General features: G+C 41.1%; 1 protein-coding gene across 17 annotated transcripts in view; it reads left to right on the plus strand.

The window, feature by feature from the left end:
* Positions 1-15507, plus strand: part of Ccdc171 (coiled-coil domain containing 171) — a 483978-nt gene that overhangs the window by 111110 nt on the left and 357361 nt on the right. For 13 of the 17 annotated variants that reach the window (XM_039110657.2, XM_039110659.2, XM_063288312.1 and 10 more), the window contains 4 exons: positions 8836-8942; positions 10588-10677; positions 11543-11743; positions 14933-15100. In XM_039110657.2, coding sequence (XP_038966585.1) covers positions 8836-8942; positions 10588-10677; positions 11543-11743; positions 14933-15100 — 566 coding nt within the window. Of the gene's footprint in view, positions 1-3418; positions 6116-8835; positions 8947-10587; positions 10678-11542; positions 11744-14932; positions 15101-15507 lie in introns of those variants that run through there. The other 4 variants (XR_010066462.1, XR_010066463.1, XM_063288318.1 and 1 more) reach the window with 3 other exon arrangements.

Genomic DNA, 15507 nt, shown 5'->3' on the forward strand with positions numbered 1-15507 from the left:
TGAATTGTTGTGAAGGAGCAATTCCCCCAGGCTCACGTACCTACCGAGGACCTGCTTCATCCTGGGTTGTTACTACAGTAGATTCTGTTTCTACTTATCCCAGCTCGCCTTGGAGTGCTGTTGTTTATTTTCTTCAATTTGCTTTCATCCTTGATATATTTTATCTGCAATTTTATTAGATCATTACATAGCCTTCTTTGTTTTTTATTTAAATATTCAACATTAAAATTAAATAGTAGTTACTTATTAAGTATTGAGCTGTTGTCAGTAATTACTGTCAAATGTTGGATAACTCTGTTGTTTAATTAAAGCAAAATGATAGAAAATTATTACCATGAATTAATCTCGGTCCAGCTCTGACAGGGTTGCTCAGTGCTTGGGCGCTGTGGTCGTGTGTGTGAGGAAGCTTTCTGGAGTGAGCGTTAGTGGTGAGTTTGCCTTCAGACAGCAGATGACCAAAGTTCGAGTCAGTCCTGGAATGCTCAGACTGTGTGTACACAGAGGATCGCCTTTCTTCTCTCCAGCGTGGCCCCTACACCTCGTTTCCTGAGGTCTGTGGCACTGCTCTGCCTGGGCACTGTTCTCCGTGTTTCCATCCGTGCTCCCTTCAGTCCTCTTTCTTGACTGTCAGGGTGATGAGTGAACGTGGAAGCTCTAAACTCTCAATTAGAAGATGAGTCACTTTCAGGGCTCCCAACCTGTAGCATAATAACTCTGGTTAATAATAGTCCACAGCATATTATATTAGAAAGTTGTGAAGAGATTAGACCGTAATGTGTCCTTGCTGCCCTCCCATGCCCACAAAGTAGTCATTATATACAATGATGGATGTGTTAATTAACTCAATTGTGAGAACCACTTCACAGTGGGAATATACAACAAATCACTGGATTGCCTGAACTCACAGTCAATTATTTTTCAGTGAGGCCGGAAGAGAACAGCAGCAAAACTTGTGAGAGCATGGATTCCTTTGCTCCAAGCTGCCCAGGCTTTGCATGTCATGTAGAAGCCGGAGCACAAGCAGTGACCGGCTTCTGTCTTTCCCATCTGCTGACCTCACTGGCTGCTAATCCCCTTGCCTGGGTTCTGGTCCTCTGGCTTCCTGTGTGCTCTTGTCTTAGGTCTTTATGGTGGACATTTCCTGTAGATGGAGGGCTGTTATTATTATTGTTGTTGCTGCTGTCGTTGCTGTTTCAGTGGTGTTTATCTGCATTGCTCCTTCCTACTGTCCTAGAGCCCATCTGTGTCCAAGTGTCCCTGAAAGTTACCCGCTGCACATTCTTACGTGTCCTGCCTCATCGCTTTTCTCCTTTCCCTGGTGGATTTTGTTTTGTGTGCCAGAGCACTTATTATTGTCACACATTGTTTACACACTCTTCAGTGCATTCCTTACCATATCTAAGTTGTCTACACTCACTGTTGTATACTATAGTATGTGGTATAGTCACTTGGAAGCTAATGACTATGACTAAAAACGAATGAAAAGAATGCTGAAGTCTGTTTAAATTTCTTAACTTTTTTTGACAAGGTCTTGCTACATAGCCCTGGATGGTCTCAAACTTGCTATGTAGACCAGGTTAGCTTCAAACTCCCAGGGATCTGCCTGCCTCTGCCTTCTGTGTGCTGGGTTTAAAGGTACACAACAGCACGGCTAGCTTTGTTTTACATTTTAATTTCTGTAGCTATCAGTGTAGCCATGAAGTATCTGGAATTAAAGTAGTCCCTGGGAGCTTGTGGTAGTCACCAGGAAGATTGAGTGGAGAAGATGTACGGTTCTTTATGTAGTGTAGAAATTTCTCCATGATTTCTTACTGTGTCAGACAAGACTTCCTCCCTGTCCGTAGTCAGGGACGTTTCTCTTCACTTTGTTCCCTACCTGCCATGGATAGTGAAGCAGCACTGCTCAAATCCCCTCTGTTCTCCACTGGAGGGGATGGGGGTTGGGGAAGGGTCAGTTTCTGCTTAAAGCCCATGCAGTCTTCTGCCTCAAATATATTATTTCTTCTTCTTTTTTTCTTTTTCTTTTTTTTTTCTTTTTTATTTTTTTTTCGAGCTGGGGACCGAACCCAGGGCCTTGTGCTTGCTAGGCAAGCGCTCTACCACTGAGCTAAATCCCCAACCCCCATATTATTTCTTCTAATACAGTGTCTGCTGTACTCTAAAGCTGGCAGACACCAGACTGTGACTGTTGACAGAATTTTCCTTGTTGTTCAGTCTTGAATCTTCACCATGGTGGACTTTCCTTTAGCCTTTCCTTCCTGGAATTTGTAACACTGTAGAAATACTATTTCCTTTCTACTTGGACAGACTAAAGAACCCGTGGGGAATGGAGACATGCTCAGCAGTTCAGAGCTCTGGCTGCTCTTCTGGAGAACAAGGGTTTGATTCCTAACACCCATGTGGCAGTGTGTAGCTGTATAGTCTGGAGTTAGTATAGTCCGTATGGATCTATCCTATGCAGTCCAGTGGATCTGATGCCCTCTTGTGGCCCCCACTGGCACTGCATGCATGAGATACGCACACGCGCACGCTCCTACACCCGAGCATAGAGCTAGAGAAATGGAATGAAAAGTTCGGTCCACCTCCTGTGTGTGTTACCTGTCTGATGCACTGCCCAGCTTATGAGTTGGAGGATCTAACTGAAGATCGAGTGAGGAAGGTGGCTGTCCCCTGAGTGGATGCTTGTGCTACTGAGTTATATAAAATAGCAAGTTGAGCAAGTCAACAGAGTTCTTCCCGAGCCTCTGCTTTGCTTCTGTTCCTGCCTCCAAGCTCTTGGGTTGAGTTTCTTTTCTGACTTCCTTCAGTGATGGAGCGTGATCTGGAAGTTGTAAGCTGAAATAATTCTTTCCTCCTCTGACTGCTTTTGGTTATAGTGTTTACACAGCGACAGAGGAACAAGCGAGGCCGGTGCTGCTTTTGGACTCAGTCCTCCATCTTTTCTTACTCTGCTCCCATTTATAATATGTTACAATTTCCTTCCCCCATCACTAACTCTTGTTTGTTTGTTTGTTTGCATTTTGAGCCTCAGTTTCACTGTTCAGTGCTGGCTGGCCTGACACTCTATGTAGATCAAATTAGACTTCCATTCAGAGATGTGCTTGCCTCTCCCAAATGATGGCGTTATAGCATGTGCTACCAAGCCTGGCCTCACTATCATTATTAGGTTTTCTGTGGTGTTCTACTATTTCTCCCTTGATAATAAATACCAACTTCCCCAGTACAGAAAGAACTCTTTGTTCCTGTTTCCCTGCCGTGTGGCCCTGTGTGGAGACGAGGCAGCCGTCAGATCAGCGGTGTTAACTGCACCATTGCTGTAGTTCATTCTTGTAGCCATTCTTCCTTGAGAATTAAGAATTAAAGCAGCCAAGCCCATAGTCTGGGAAGGGAAACAGATCTTTACTCTTGTATCACGCAGAGCAATAGTGATGTGAGCCAGTGATTTCAACATTTGATGTCAGGAGCCATGGACAGTGAGAGGAGCAGCACCCCATATGATGGCTGGTTCAGACTGTATTGCTTCCTGGAGGGTCTTAACCTCATACCGAAAATGCTGCCATCGGTCTGACACCGTGAGTTTTCAGATTGCCACTTGACTAATTTTTTGTGTGTTTGTCAGATACTCCGGAGTGATGGCAACAGTATGAACAGTGACTTCTAGGCAAACCAACCATGTTATTTTTCATTTCTTACATTTTAAAATGAATTCTCTGGTTTTGAAGTAATGGTGCTTGGGACACATGATAGGGAATAAAGTGAATTTTCAGAGAGTGATTTCATCAGAAATATGGTCAGGGAAGGAAAGTTATACACATATACCTTGTAAGAACCAAACACTGTCCATTTCATGGTGGAAACGCCTCAGCATAATAGTGTTGCTGCTTGGTAGTTGGCTGACTTACCCGATGTGTGATGGACCCTCTGTCTGTCTTTGCTGCTGACAACTTGGCACTCAGTAGGGGCCGTAATCCAGTGAGCCTAGGAGAATCCAATTACATGTTGCTGAGGTAGAGGAATTCCTCCATTTCTGCTGACATGACTCCTTTGTTCAACTGAGCATGGGCACAGGTATTGGGGAAAGAAGATGTCTTATATCTGTAGAGGGCTTTATTTTGCCTTTGTGATTGTTAAGGTTGTTTGCTCCTGACAGTGAGCTGGGTTCGTGGCCTCTTTGGAGAAGGCCTCCACATATTCTTCCTTTACGACTCTGTTACCAGCTTTTTATTTAGGCTCTTTGAGGTCTGACTGTTCAGCCAAGCACTTAGATACTGCTCATAAATGGGCATATATTTATATCTATGGCCCTTTTGCTGCAAGGATGACCATAGTCAAGCCTTCACTAGATGATCTGTCCAGACTGACTTCTTTCCTGACTTTGAGAGCCATTCTCAAGTGGGAATATAGCGCCCTTGTGGCTGTCTAGTTTTGAGTGGTGTCATCGTAACATCAAAACACTTTGAGGTTCATTTTACCCCCGTTAGTCATCTGGTTAAGGGGAACATTCCAAGCATCCCAAGTATGGTTTAGGAGAGTAGACCTAGTAATAATAATAATAATAATAATAATAATAATAATAGATCTATAAGGTCTGTATAACTTGTGCTTTCAGGATGAGGCCAAGAGCACTCTTGGGTGGTTTCTTTTCTTTTTTTTCCTTTTTTTCGGAGCTAGGGATCGAACCCAGGGCCTTTTGGTTGCTAGGCAAGCGCTCTACCACTGAGCTAAATCCCCAACCCCGAGGCCAAGACCACTCTTGTGTGTACCACTTTACTTGATGACTGAGTGAAATTTATAGGTTGGCGAATCAGTCACCATCTGTTTTGCGATGGTCCACACCAGGTCACATGGCACATTGCTGGCCATGTCTTTATTAGCTGATGACCAGTAGCAAGTCCAAAGTCACCTCTGAAGAGGAGAATAGCTATCTTTAGAGAATGAACTACTTTGCTCCGAAATCCTAAAAGTTTCTTCTCTGCTTACCATACTAATCAGCATTATTGATTTAGAAGAGACTAAGAACATATATAAGGTACCTTCATGAACGGAGAGTCGGTTGGTGTTTTTATAGACTAGGTAGATGTAGATCTAGCAGTGATGCATTTCTAAAGCAGAGAAATGAAGATCCGTCACTGTCCTGCCAGATGAGGGACAGTATTTCAGTAGAGAGACAGAGTGAGTTACTTAATTCCAGCTGCTGGGAAATGCTCGCTCTAGCACTAACAACATAACTGTTCCTAATGGCAGCTGTAAAAGTGGTTGCACTCACTCGGTACAGTAATGTCTCCTCAGATCTGCTCCCTGCCGCACCCAGTTGGTGCCAGTTGGTGGCGATGTGGTAGAAGCCACTACTTACTTTCCAGGTTCTGGAGGCACCAATTTCGACATGTTTACTCCCCAAAACATGGTGTCATTTTTCATTTATATTTTAGTAGATAAAAGTTGTAGTGACTCCCACCTGCCTTCTTCTACACTTGGTTGTCATTGGTAATGTCACCATCCACAGTCCAGACTGTACATGGCCCCTGATGTTGCATTTGTCTTCTCTAGCTTTGTGTTCCAAATGAAGGAAGTAACTGTGAAGTGGGGTCAGGAACCTGCAGATCCTAGAGAGACCGTTGTCAGAGTCAACTTCATTTGACCTCTGTAAGCTCTGTTGATTCACAAAATAATGTCAGCTCTAATCTGGTGTCCAGTTTTTCCAGATATTGAAGTGTCCAAACGTTGCTCCATTCTTTCCTTGTTTCAGCTAACTCCAACTGATGCTTCACCCCGCTGCTCCCCAGCCCTGCCAAGTGCACCCCAGTGAGCAGCACGTCCCCATGTAGCTACCTGGAACTTTGGGAGGTCTCCTTTTCACACCATAAAACAAGGCATGAAAGTCTGAGTGCAGAGACATGCAGTGGGAGAGAGAGAAACCAGCTTATTTTGAATTGAAATGAAAGTGTAGCCTGAGGTAGCCATTTATTCCTTTATTCACGTATTCTTTTACAGTGTATGTCTGTTGTTTGTTACTGTAAAAGCCGGCATTAAGTTACTCACAGTGATCTTAAGCCTATTTTCCTTATTTACAACACTGGTCATGAATATCAAGTCTGGATGGACAAATAACTTACTGGTAAGAAGTTTTCTCTGTTCATATGTATGTTATAATTTATTCAGTAATTTTGCTTGTTGTGGCTATTTTTTCTTTGACTTTAACTTCTGAAAAAGCCAATTATCAACCACGGTTCTGAATAGTTTCTTTATTGTTCCTGGTGGGATTTTTAAACCTCTGATTGGGTGGCTCTAATTGCATATTAAGTTCCTGTTCGTGGTGCAGGGATTATTTGGTGAGATCAGCTTCCTTCCCTGACCCCTCCCTCCTCTCGCCCACCTTCCCTTGCTGTCCTCCTCCTTTCTTATCCTTTCTTGTCGTGTTAAGGATAGTCATTCACTTTATTGTAGGTGTTGGTAGGACAATAAAGTACAATTTACACTTCAAGGAAACTTTATTGTGTGAACATTTTTAGGCAAAATTTAATTATATCTAATATAGAAATGTATGCATCAGTCAGTAAGGAGAGTATATATTGACCCATAAATGTTCATATTCTGATGACTTTATTCCTCTGAATTTCTGAGAGTAAGTTTTCTCCCTAAAATATAGCAGGTTTTCTGGTTGCTTTTGAATTTTGTGTAATAGCAAAATTATGCCTATTTTAATTTTGTGTAAGAGATCAGTAAGGCTGTCAATCAGGGCCGCCACAGGAGACGTCTGTGTTTGGTCCATGCTGCTGCAGTAGGCCATGTAGATGTTTGTGATGGGCTGCTAATGGAAACCATGTTGATGTGTTTGGTCCATGCTGCTGCTGGAGGTTGATGACCAGGGTCTTGCTGCTGCTGGTGGCTGTGTTGATGTTCATGGTCTGTATCACTGCCGGAGGCCATGCTAATGTCTGTGGTCCATGCTGCCCCTGGCTGCTACTGGCAGGGTGGCATCTTTTGCAGTGGTATCAATGGCTGCAGACTCATAACTGAGGAGAGACACTGAAGGCCACTGCGCCAACCCTCCTAGACATGAGGCTATTGAAGAGAGGCATTGAAAGCTGTGGTAACGATACAGAAATGTAGCTCTTCATGTGAAGATGGCTTCTGGGAGGGGGTGGGGAAGGACTCAGTTTTCCGTAAGGGGCTGGGAGTCTGCCATGCTTCAATGTGTGGATGGGAAGCACAAAGCAGACTTGGTACACTTTTCTTCTTCCTGGTGGGGAGGGCCCGAGAGTGGGAGGGTGGATGCGAGTGTGATCAGGGTATGTTTTACGAGACTCCCCTAATAACTAATGAAAGAAAATGCTGTGTTGGAGAAAAAGTGTAGTGAATCATCTTTCCAACTCAGAGCGAGTCCTAGCCGTGTCATCTGCTCTGGTCTTGTGTCTCAGGCCGTGTATTTTTTCTGTTTAGAGTAAGTATTATTTCACATTACTTTTTAAGTTGAATATCTTAGCTTAAGAAAATCTAACTTGTATTTATACTGGAGACAGTATTTAAGCTAAATGTCTTAACTTTATTACATTTTCTCCAAATTAAAGCACTAAATAGCCATATTCCGAGATGAATGAAGTTGGTGTATCGCTGACTGAGAACTTGCTCCCCATCCTCTCTTTACTCTGCCTTCTTTCTTGTCCCCTGAGTTCCAGCACATGACTACTTGAGAAATGGATGAGTGACGTCAGTCATTGTGTAGCCACTCCCTCTTCCTCTGCTTGCACTGACCTTTCTCACTTCCAGACGTCTAATGCCCAGTGTTAATACACAGTGGGAATTCAGTTAGCTATGTGGACGAGTGAACCATAAGACACGCTTTTCAAACTCTTGTTTTATTTAGTTTTAGTCTTTAAAGACAAAGTCTCACTATTTAGTCCTGGCTAGCCTAAAACTCACTTTGTACACTGGGCTGGCCTCCAATTCACAGAAGTCTGTCTGCCTATCTCCTTAGTGCTGGGATTAAAGACATGTTACCATGCCTACCTCACAAATGCTTCTTTAACACTTTTCTTTATTGAAAATGTTTCTAATATAGTGAAATAGTTGGATTATAAAAAAATATAATGGAGAGAAAAATACTTTTGCCTAAATATTTATAGACTAAATTTTAATATTTATAGAATGGTAAGTATCAGCTTAATGTAGTATTACCCTTTATTCTTTTGACATAATATTTGGAGTTACACTTGACCATGTAGCCTTGATTGTCCTGTTAATTTGACTTATGTTCCAACTGCAGTAAAGTAGTTTGAGGGTATAATATGGAAAGATTAATATTTTTGGAATACATATAAGCTATGAGTATTTTATTCAAAACATGGTGTGAGCTATGTGTTTAGTAGCATTTTTATTATTTATTTAAAATTACAATTTGAAAATTGTAGGTATTAAAGAGTATTTCCAAGCATAGTAGGAAATGATATATTCTTGATTCTGAAGTTATTGCTTAAGCAAAATAGCTTATTTAAAATGTCTGACTGACTATAAACAGATAGGAAATATGCATAATTCCTCTAAACAGTGCAGGCAGAGATGCTTTGATTGTTGGGTGATAGGTACATACTCCTCTGCTGGTGGTATGAGGGTAAAGATGCATGGGGATTCACGACATTATGACTTCCAGTTTGGTCATTTATTTAGAAACAGTGTCAGTAGTTGACTGCACAGCCCTGTGCCTAGAGAATATATTTCTGTTCAGTGTTTCATGTCTTCTTGGCTCTCTTACTAATTGTAATGTCTCTGTTACTGTTTGCTTAGCTTTTGAGCCTATGTGACTGTAAGGGTGTGTTTTCATCCTATACTTTTCTCCAGGCGTCCACAAGGACAAAGATAAGCCCCCCAGCTTCTCTGTTGTCCTTGAGACTTTGAGGCGGACCTTGACAGATTACCAGAACAAGCTGGAAGATGCATCTAATGAGGTAACACGTGGACTGTTTGGCTCCGCACGGCCTTCAGGCAGTACCAGTGTGCAGCCCTTGCTCGTTACAGAGGTCAAAAAGATTGGGGATGTTGAATTGACAGCTTCACAGATACAGAAATAATAAACCCTCGTCACTGTTCTTTCTTCAAGTGTGGCCTCAAGTAGTGTCTTGCTCCCATTTTGTAATTCTGCAGACACACAATGAAAGGACGCTGTCACTTGGCTTGAGTAACTTACCTGTGCAGGGGATTTAAGTGAAATGTTCTCCACTTAAATGTCAGCATGTTTATGATCTTCGGGTAGCTTGTAGACTTTAGGTTTCATTAGGAGTTTAGCGGTTTCTGAACCACAGAAATCTTAATAAAAAACGGAAATTTTCCTGCTCTAAAGGGAGCTAAGTGTTGTTACAAGTTTTTGAAAACAAATAATCTGTTTGATGTAGACTGAAAGCTGTTAATTTGCAGATTAAAAAGGCTCATGCCTCTGTTTGTCATCTCATTTGTATTGTTTAATATGTGAGTTAATAATTTTCTTGGGTATTAAAATATTTTATGAATTCATGCTTTAAAAATTGAAGAGTTTGTCTAGATATTTCTTGTCAAATTAGCATATGTAGTAACTGCATTAGTTAGCAAAACAACAGATCTTTGTGTAGCCTCAGACAAGCCACATAGCTTGGACTTAATCTCTTTGTTTTATGTAACTCAAACCCTGCAAATTCACTTTGTGTACTGGGCTGGTAGTGGCTTATTTTATTTTAGTATGCAGGGTGGACAAAGAAGGATTGATCTGTTTTACAAACACCTTCTCTAATTGTTCACAAGAAAAAAGTGACCATTAAAATAATTGAATTCTTTGAAGAAGAGACATTACTAAGTCTTTCCTAGAGAGACAAGACAACCTGGATCGTCAGTCGTTTTGAAGTTCTGGAGCCTGGGCCTGGAAGCCGCGGAGTAACTGGGAACATTACCCATGGCGAGCTGGTATTTGGGAGGATGAATGTCACATGATCCTCAGCGCAGTTGAAAAGCCGACTCAGCAGGCTTTGGCTTAGTAATGTGCTTTGTTGTGAACCAGTGCCAGAGACAGCAGTGGGGAGACCAAGGGGTGGCCGCAAAGAAAGCAAAAGAGCAACCTGACAGAAAGAAGAATGAACTGTCAAAGAAAATAAATCACAGGCGGAGCAGGACCACCTGATGACCTGCCACAGCCTTCCCAGTAGGACTGCCTGGGACTGACCCCGGAGCTGTCATGCGGAGTGAGGGACCAGTGGATACCCTCTTGATGTGAAGCAACAGTCTCCTGCACTGTTCTCTCTTCTTCCCTCAGAGATGCCACTGCTTCTGGCATTCGGTCCAGTAGGATTTTAAGAATAAAGCTATGTTTACAGTAGGAATGAAATTCTCTTATCTAGGTAGCGGGCACAATAAGAACATCTCTGGCGTTTTAAGGCTGAATGCACTCTTTGCAGCAGGTGAGCATGTGACAGAAACTGCATAGCCTTTACCCAGAAGTGTTGCTCCTAAGACTCAGTCACTGTTGAAATATTTATGCCTAAGGAATCACATAGCGAGCATTTGAGTGTTAGCTTTTGGGTCACTCTTTCATGAGGTAATGTCAAAAAGCTATTTTTCTTTCATCAGCTAAACAACATAAATGAGGCCAAGGAAAAGACGTCCAATGAACTGGATTCTACCAAACAAAAGATTGAGTCTCACATTAAAAATACAAAGGTATTGCAATTCAAGATAACCTTTTCCTTGTATTAAGAGACAGATATATTATGAAGGGATTATTTTAGAGATACCTGAAAATAAAGCTTCCATTTTCTAAGTATTTTTGAATGCACATGTACACTTGTTGTTGATCAAAATGTTTTGGTTAAAGGAAAGCTTTATTTCCCTGATATGATTATAAAATGAGTGTCCTGCTTTAGATAAGTATTGACCGCTTCTCACATAAGCACATGTCAGTAGTATCAGTCTGTCTTTTCTGGGTGGAGCCCTTGTTTGTAGTACACCATGTCTGGCTAATGGGCTGAGACCACAGTTGGACAAGGCTCAGAAAAACAGTTGATTTTATTTTCTGTGTTAGTTTTGGCTACAGTGTTGCAAAATTTGAGTTTCTCAGTATTTGTTGAACCTACGTTTCTAATGGACTATTTGATAGTATAGTTTAGTCAAAAATTAGGTCTCATTGTTCAGATTTTTTTATTAGTATTTGGAATGTCATTAGAGAGTATATGTCCTGGTATTAAAGGTTAAGAGATTTATGGTTTTCTGTATTACTTAAGTGTTATTACATTTTTTTAATTTTTAAATTTCCCTTTTAAAATAATGCATTAAAAGGAAAACTTATTTTAAATAACTCTTTGGAATAAGCAGTTTTAATAAACTGTAAGTAAGTGTTTAAACATTACAAACTTTCTAATTTTTGAATGAAAACGTTCTGCTTGGAAAATACCCTAGATGTTTAGTGCCACAGACACACAGAGATTATTTTACACTAGTGTTTGAAGGTTTTCACCGTGTATTTGTTATCTGTGTGCCTCTCACCTTCCGCCATTCCTACGGTCTCTTTACTTGGTGTTTCTGACAGGAGCTGCAGGATAGGCTGACTGAGGTCCACAAGGAGCTAAGTCACTTGCGTGCTAAGTGTGCAGACCGCGAGGCCCTAATAACCACGCTGAAAGTGGAGCTGCAGAATGTGCTGCACTGCTGGGAGAAGGAGAAGACCTGTAGGGCACAGTGTGAGAGTGAGCTGCAGAAGCTGTCGCAGGCCTTCCAGAAGGACACTGAGGTATCGCCCCAGACGGGGAGCTCGATTGGCCTTGCCCGGGCCTCAGCTGTGGACATTACCTGCCCCAAGTGACCAGTGTTACCCATATTTACTTTCATTTAACAATGTTCTGAGTGTCACACTTTGAAATAAATGTTCCTCAGAGCTGCAAAGTCACTTCCTGCTCAGTAAGAAACAAAAGCTACCAGGTTCAGCCCTCGTGTCCCTGGGACATCAGCTTTCTTTCTTTCTTGGGTCTGTCATATCTCATGATGCCATATTCCTTATTGGCTCGTCAAGGTTGGCCTGTTTGCCAGTAACAACATCATTTTTTTATTAGAGTCATCCTACAGCTTGGCTTGATGAAGAATTTTTGTGGAATCTGTTTTTCTGTTTACACTGAGCTTGGCTGTGGACAAGCCATGTAGGTTTGTTGCCCCACTTCTCAATTTCCATAACTGTAAAACAAGACTAATATCTTCAGACAGCCCCCTTTTCCTTTATAATCACAAGATACTAGCAGAAATTTAGAAAAAGAAGAGTTTCACAAAGTTAAAATTACAGTTTGGATGCTCTGAAGTTACCTATCTATCCATTTTTATTTATTAGTAACTTATTGAAATTATTTTGAGATTTCTTTACTTTTATATTTAGGCCCTTTTATTTTTTGCCTGTGTGTGTGTGTCCATGTACTATGTGGATGTCTGATGCCCAGAGAGGCCAGAAGAGGGTACTAGGTCCCCAGGAACTGGAGTTACAGACTTTTATGAGCTATCACGTAGGTGCTGGGATTTGAACCCAGGTCCCGTGCAAGAGCAGTCAGTGCTCTTAACTGCTCAGTCGTTTGCTCAGTCCTATCAGTGACTTCTTAATATGACAAACATTTCATGTTCTATATGAGCCCGTTCTGTCTATAGTTCTATTTTACTTCTGGGATAGTTGGTGGGCTTGTTTGTCTAAATTCCTGCATATTGAATTCATTATTTCAAAAAATACAAACTCCAGTGCCAAGAGAGTAAGAAGGAAGCATAATTTCCAGCCTTCAAGTCTGGGCTTTCAGTTTTGTCCACATGAAGGGGTTGGAACTGTTCTGTACATCAGATAATGATTAAAATAAAGGAACTAGAAGCCCGACTGTTATGTAAAGTCAGTGTCTAGAGTGCTGTGCTTGGGTTCAGTGTGTTGATTTTGATCCAAGTGATTTTGGATCTTACAATATTCTTTCCATGTCAGATGGATGAGTCCCATAGCTGGTTTATCACAGCCCGGGTGAAAAGCACTTTATGTGACACAGTGAGCTATTCTTAAGGAGGAGCTGCTTGGAGTAGAGCTGTGATCATTAGTAAAAGTGTGGGGGAGGATTTTAGTTCCTGGGAATTAGACTTGTGTAATTGTACTTAATCAGTTGTTTATACGTTTCAACCCACTTAAAAGTGTACTAGTCATCTTTAGCTGCTTAGAAAGGAACAGTACATACTCTATTTGTAGCAGCAGTCCCCCCCCCCTCCTCTTCCTGACAGGATCTCTCCACAGAGCTCAAACTATCCTGGAACTCAATATGTGTAGACCAGGATGGCCTCAAAGTCAACAGAGATCTTCCTATCTCTGCCTCCTAAGTGTTGGGACTAAAGGCATGTGCCATCATGCACGGCAATATTTTATTTCTTGATCCAGTGGGTTTTTTGTATTTATTTACTTAATTTTTAAATTACTATATCTGAAAAAAATGAGATAGTATACGAGTGAATTAATGTTCCTTATTTTGAAATGTTTAGGAAATGGTTGCTACAATTTCCAGTAACAAAATAAAACTTAATATGCTGTCTTAGATAGGGTTTTACTGATGTGAACAGTAACCATGATCAAGGCAAGTCTTATAAAGGACATTTAATTGGGGCTGGCTTACAGAGGTCCAGGCCATTATCATCAAGGCAGGAGCATGGCAGCATGCAGGCAGGCATGGTGCAGGGGGAGCTGAGAGTTCTACATCTTCATCTGAAGCCTGCTGGTGGAAGACTGGCTTTCAGGAAGCTAGGATGAGGGTCTTAAGCCCATACCCGCAGTGACACACCTACTCCAACAGGACCACACCTTCTAATAATGCCACTCCCTAAGCCAAGCCATACAAAGTATACAAACCATCACATATACTATATTTAGCTTTTTAAAAATCTACACTTTAATTTCCATTTTCTCCTAGTCTTTCTTCTTTCAAGTTCTTTTCCTCCTGATGATATATTGAGACATTTTGAGGGAACTGATTTTATTCAAATAAGATGTTCATTTTACAGCTTCACAATTACTTCATCTTTTGAGTTTCATCTTTTGAGATGAAATATCTATAAAGATGTCATCTTAGTAACCAAAGCCTCTAAGTGTGTTCAAGATAAGTCAGGGTCACACTGGTTTCTAGAGCAGAGTAACTATGTTAAGGCCATTTCCATTTGGCAGTGGATAGTTAATGAAAGTAAGGACAGCAGGCATTTAAAGGGGTTTTCAAACATGTTTCTAATTGGGCAGTTTTGAAAATGTGTCCATTTTAAATCGCTCTGTTACTTTGTAATACTTAAACACCCACAGTTGCCCAGTGTGCCGAATACAATATAAATCTCTAAGTGGGGGAAAACAAATGGGCCTTTGTTTTATATCTTTCATATCACTGCTGCTTTGCCTAAAGGGGTTGGGATAGATTTCCTATATGTGATAAGTAGAGTGGAATCTGTGGGGGAGGAAGGAAGCTGTGTGATTGCAGACACGTAAAGCACCTCGCCTTTCACTGGAGTGGAGTAACCCTCTTATCTCCGTGCCTTTTTATGACTTAACACCTGTGTTTTAGAATATAAGAAAGAATAGAATTACTATGTGGGCCTCAAATGAAAGAGTCTTATAAAAAATTAACCCAGACACCTTAAGTTACAGATAATAAAGCTTAGACCTAAACAGGTGTACACATCACCAGCAGTAATAAGCCTGATCACAGGTCTGGTGTTCCGGCATCTAATTACCAGGCTAAGAAGTATCCAGTATTTTACCTAGTGCTTGTTTCTGCATGTGAGGGAAAAGACCATCTGAATGATTATCGCTGAAACTTGAGTATTTTCCTTCAAGATTTAAAAAATAAATCATTTACTATTTGTATTATGTATTTTACCTCCTACGGTGTTTGTATTCAGGAGTTAATGAGTCTTTTTTTTTTTTTTTTTCTTGCAGGAGAAACTAACCTTCCTTCACACCTTGTATCAGCACTTGGTAGCAGGCTGTGTGCTCATAAAACAACCAGAAGGCATGTTGGATAAATTCTCCTGGTCTGAGCTTTGTGCAGTCTTGCAGGAGAATGTTGATGCCCTCATTGCGGACCTTAACAGGGCTAATGAGAAGGTAACTGTCCTCAGGCACCAGACACCTCTATTAAATTCAGTGACATTTGTCCACATCACAGTATCATTAAGAGAGGCTGACATTCATCTTATTTCAAAAAGAATTTGGATGTTAATAATTCAGTACCATTAATTATGGCTTGTCTACAGCTCAGTTTGATGCCATTGCTGTGGGCATGTAAATGTGACTGAAGTCTGTATGAAGTCTCTAAGCTCCACTTTCTGTGGAGGACATGCTAATACTACTAGCCAGTGTTAGCCACAGGGACCTAATTAAGAGAAAATAAATTAATCTTACTGATGAAGCAATTCAAAGAACTTAGTCATTTACATTAATAAACCAACTCTTTATGTTAGCATAAAATAGAAACAGGATGTAGTTATTCAAAAACATCATTTTAAAAGTCT

Source organism: Rattus norvegicus, chromosome 5 (genome assembly GCF_036323735.1).
Source record: "Rattus norvegicus strain BN/NHsdMcwi chromosome 5, GRCr8, whole genome shotgun sequence".
NCBI classification, from domain to species: domain Eukaryota; kingdom Metazoa; phylum Chordata; class Mammalia; order Rodentia; family Muridae; genus Rattus; species Rattus norvegicus.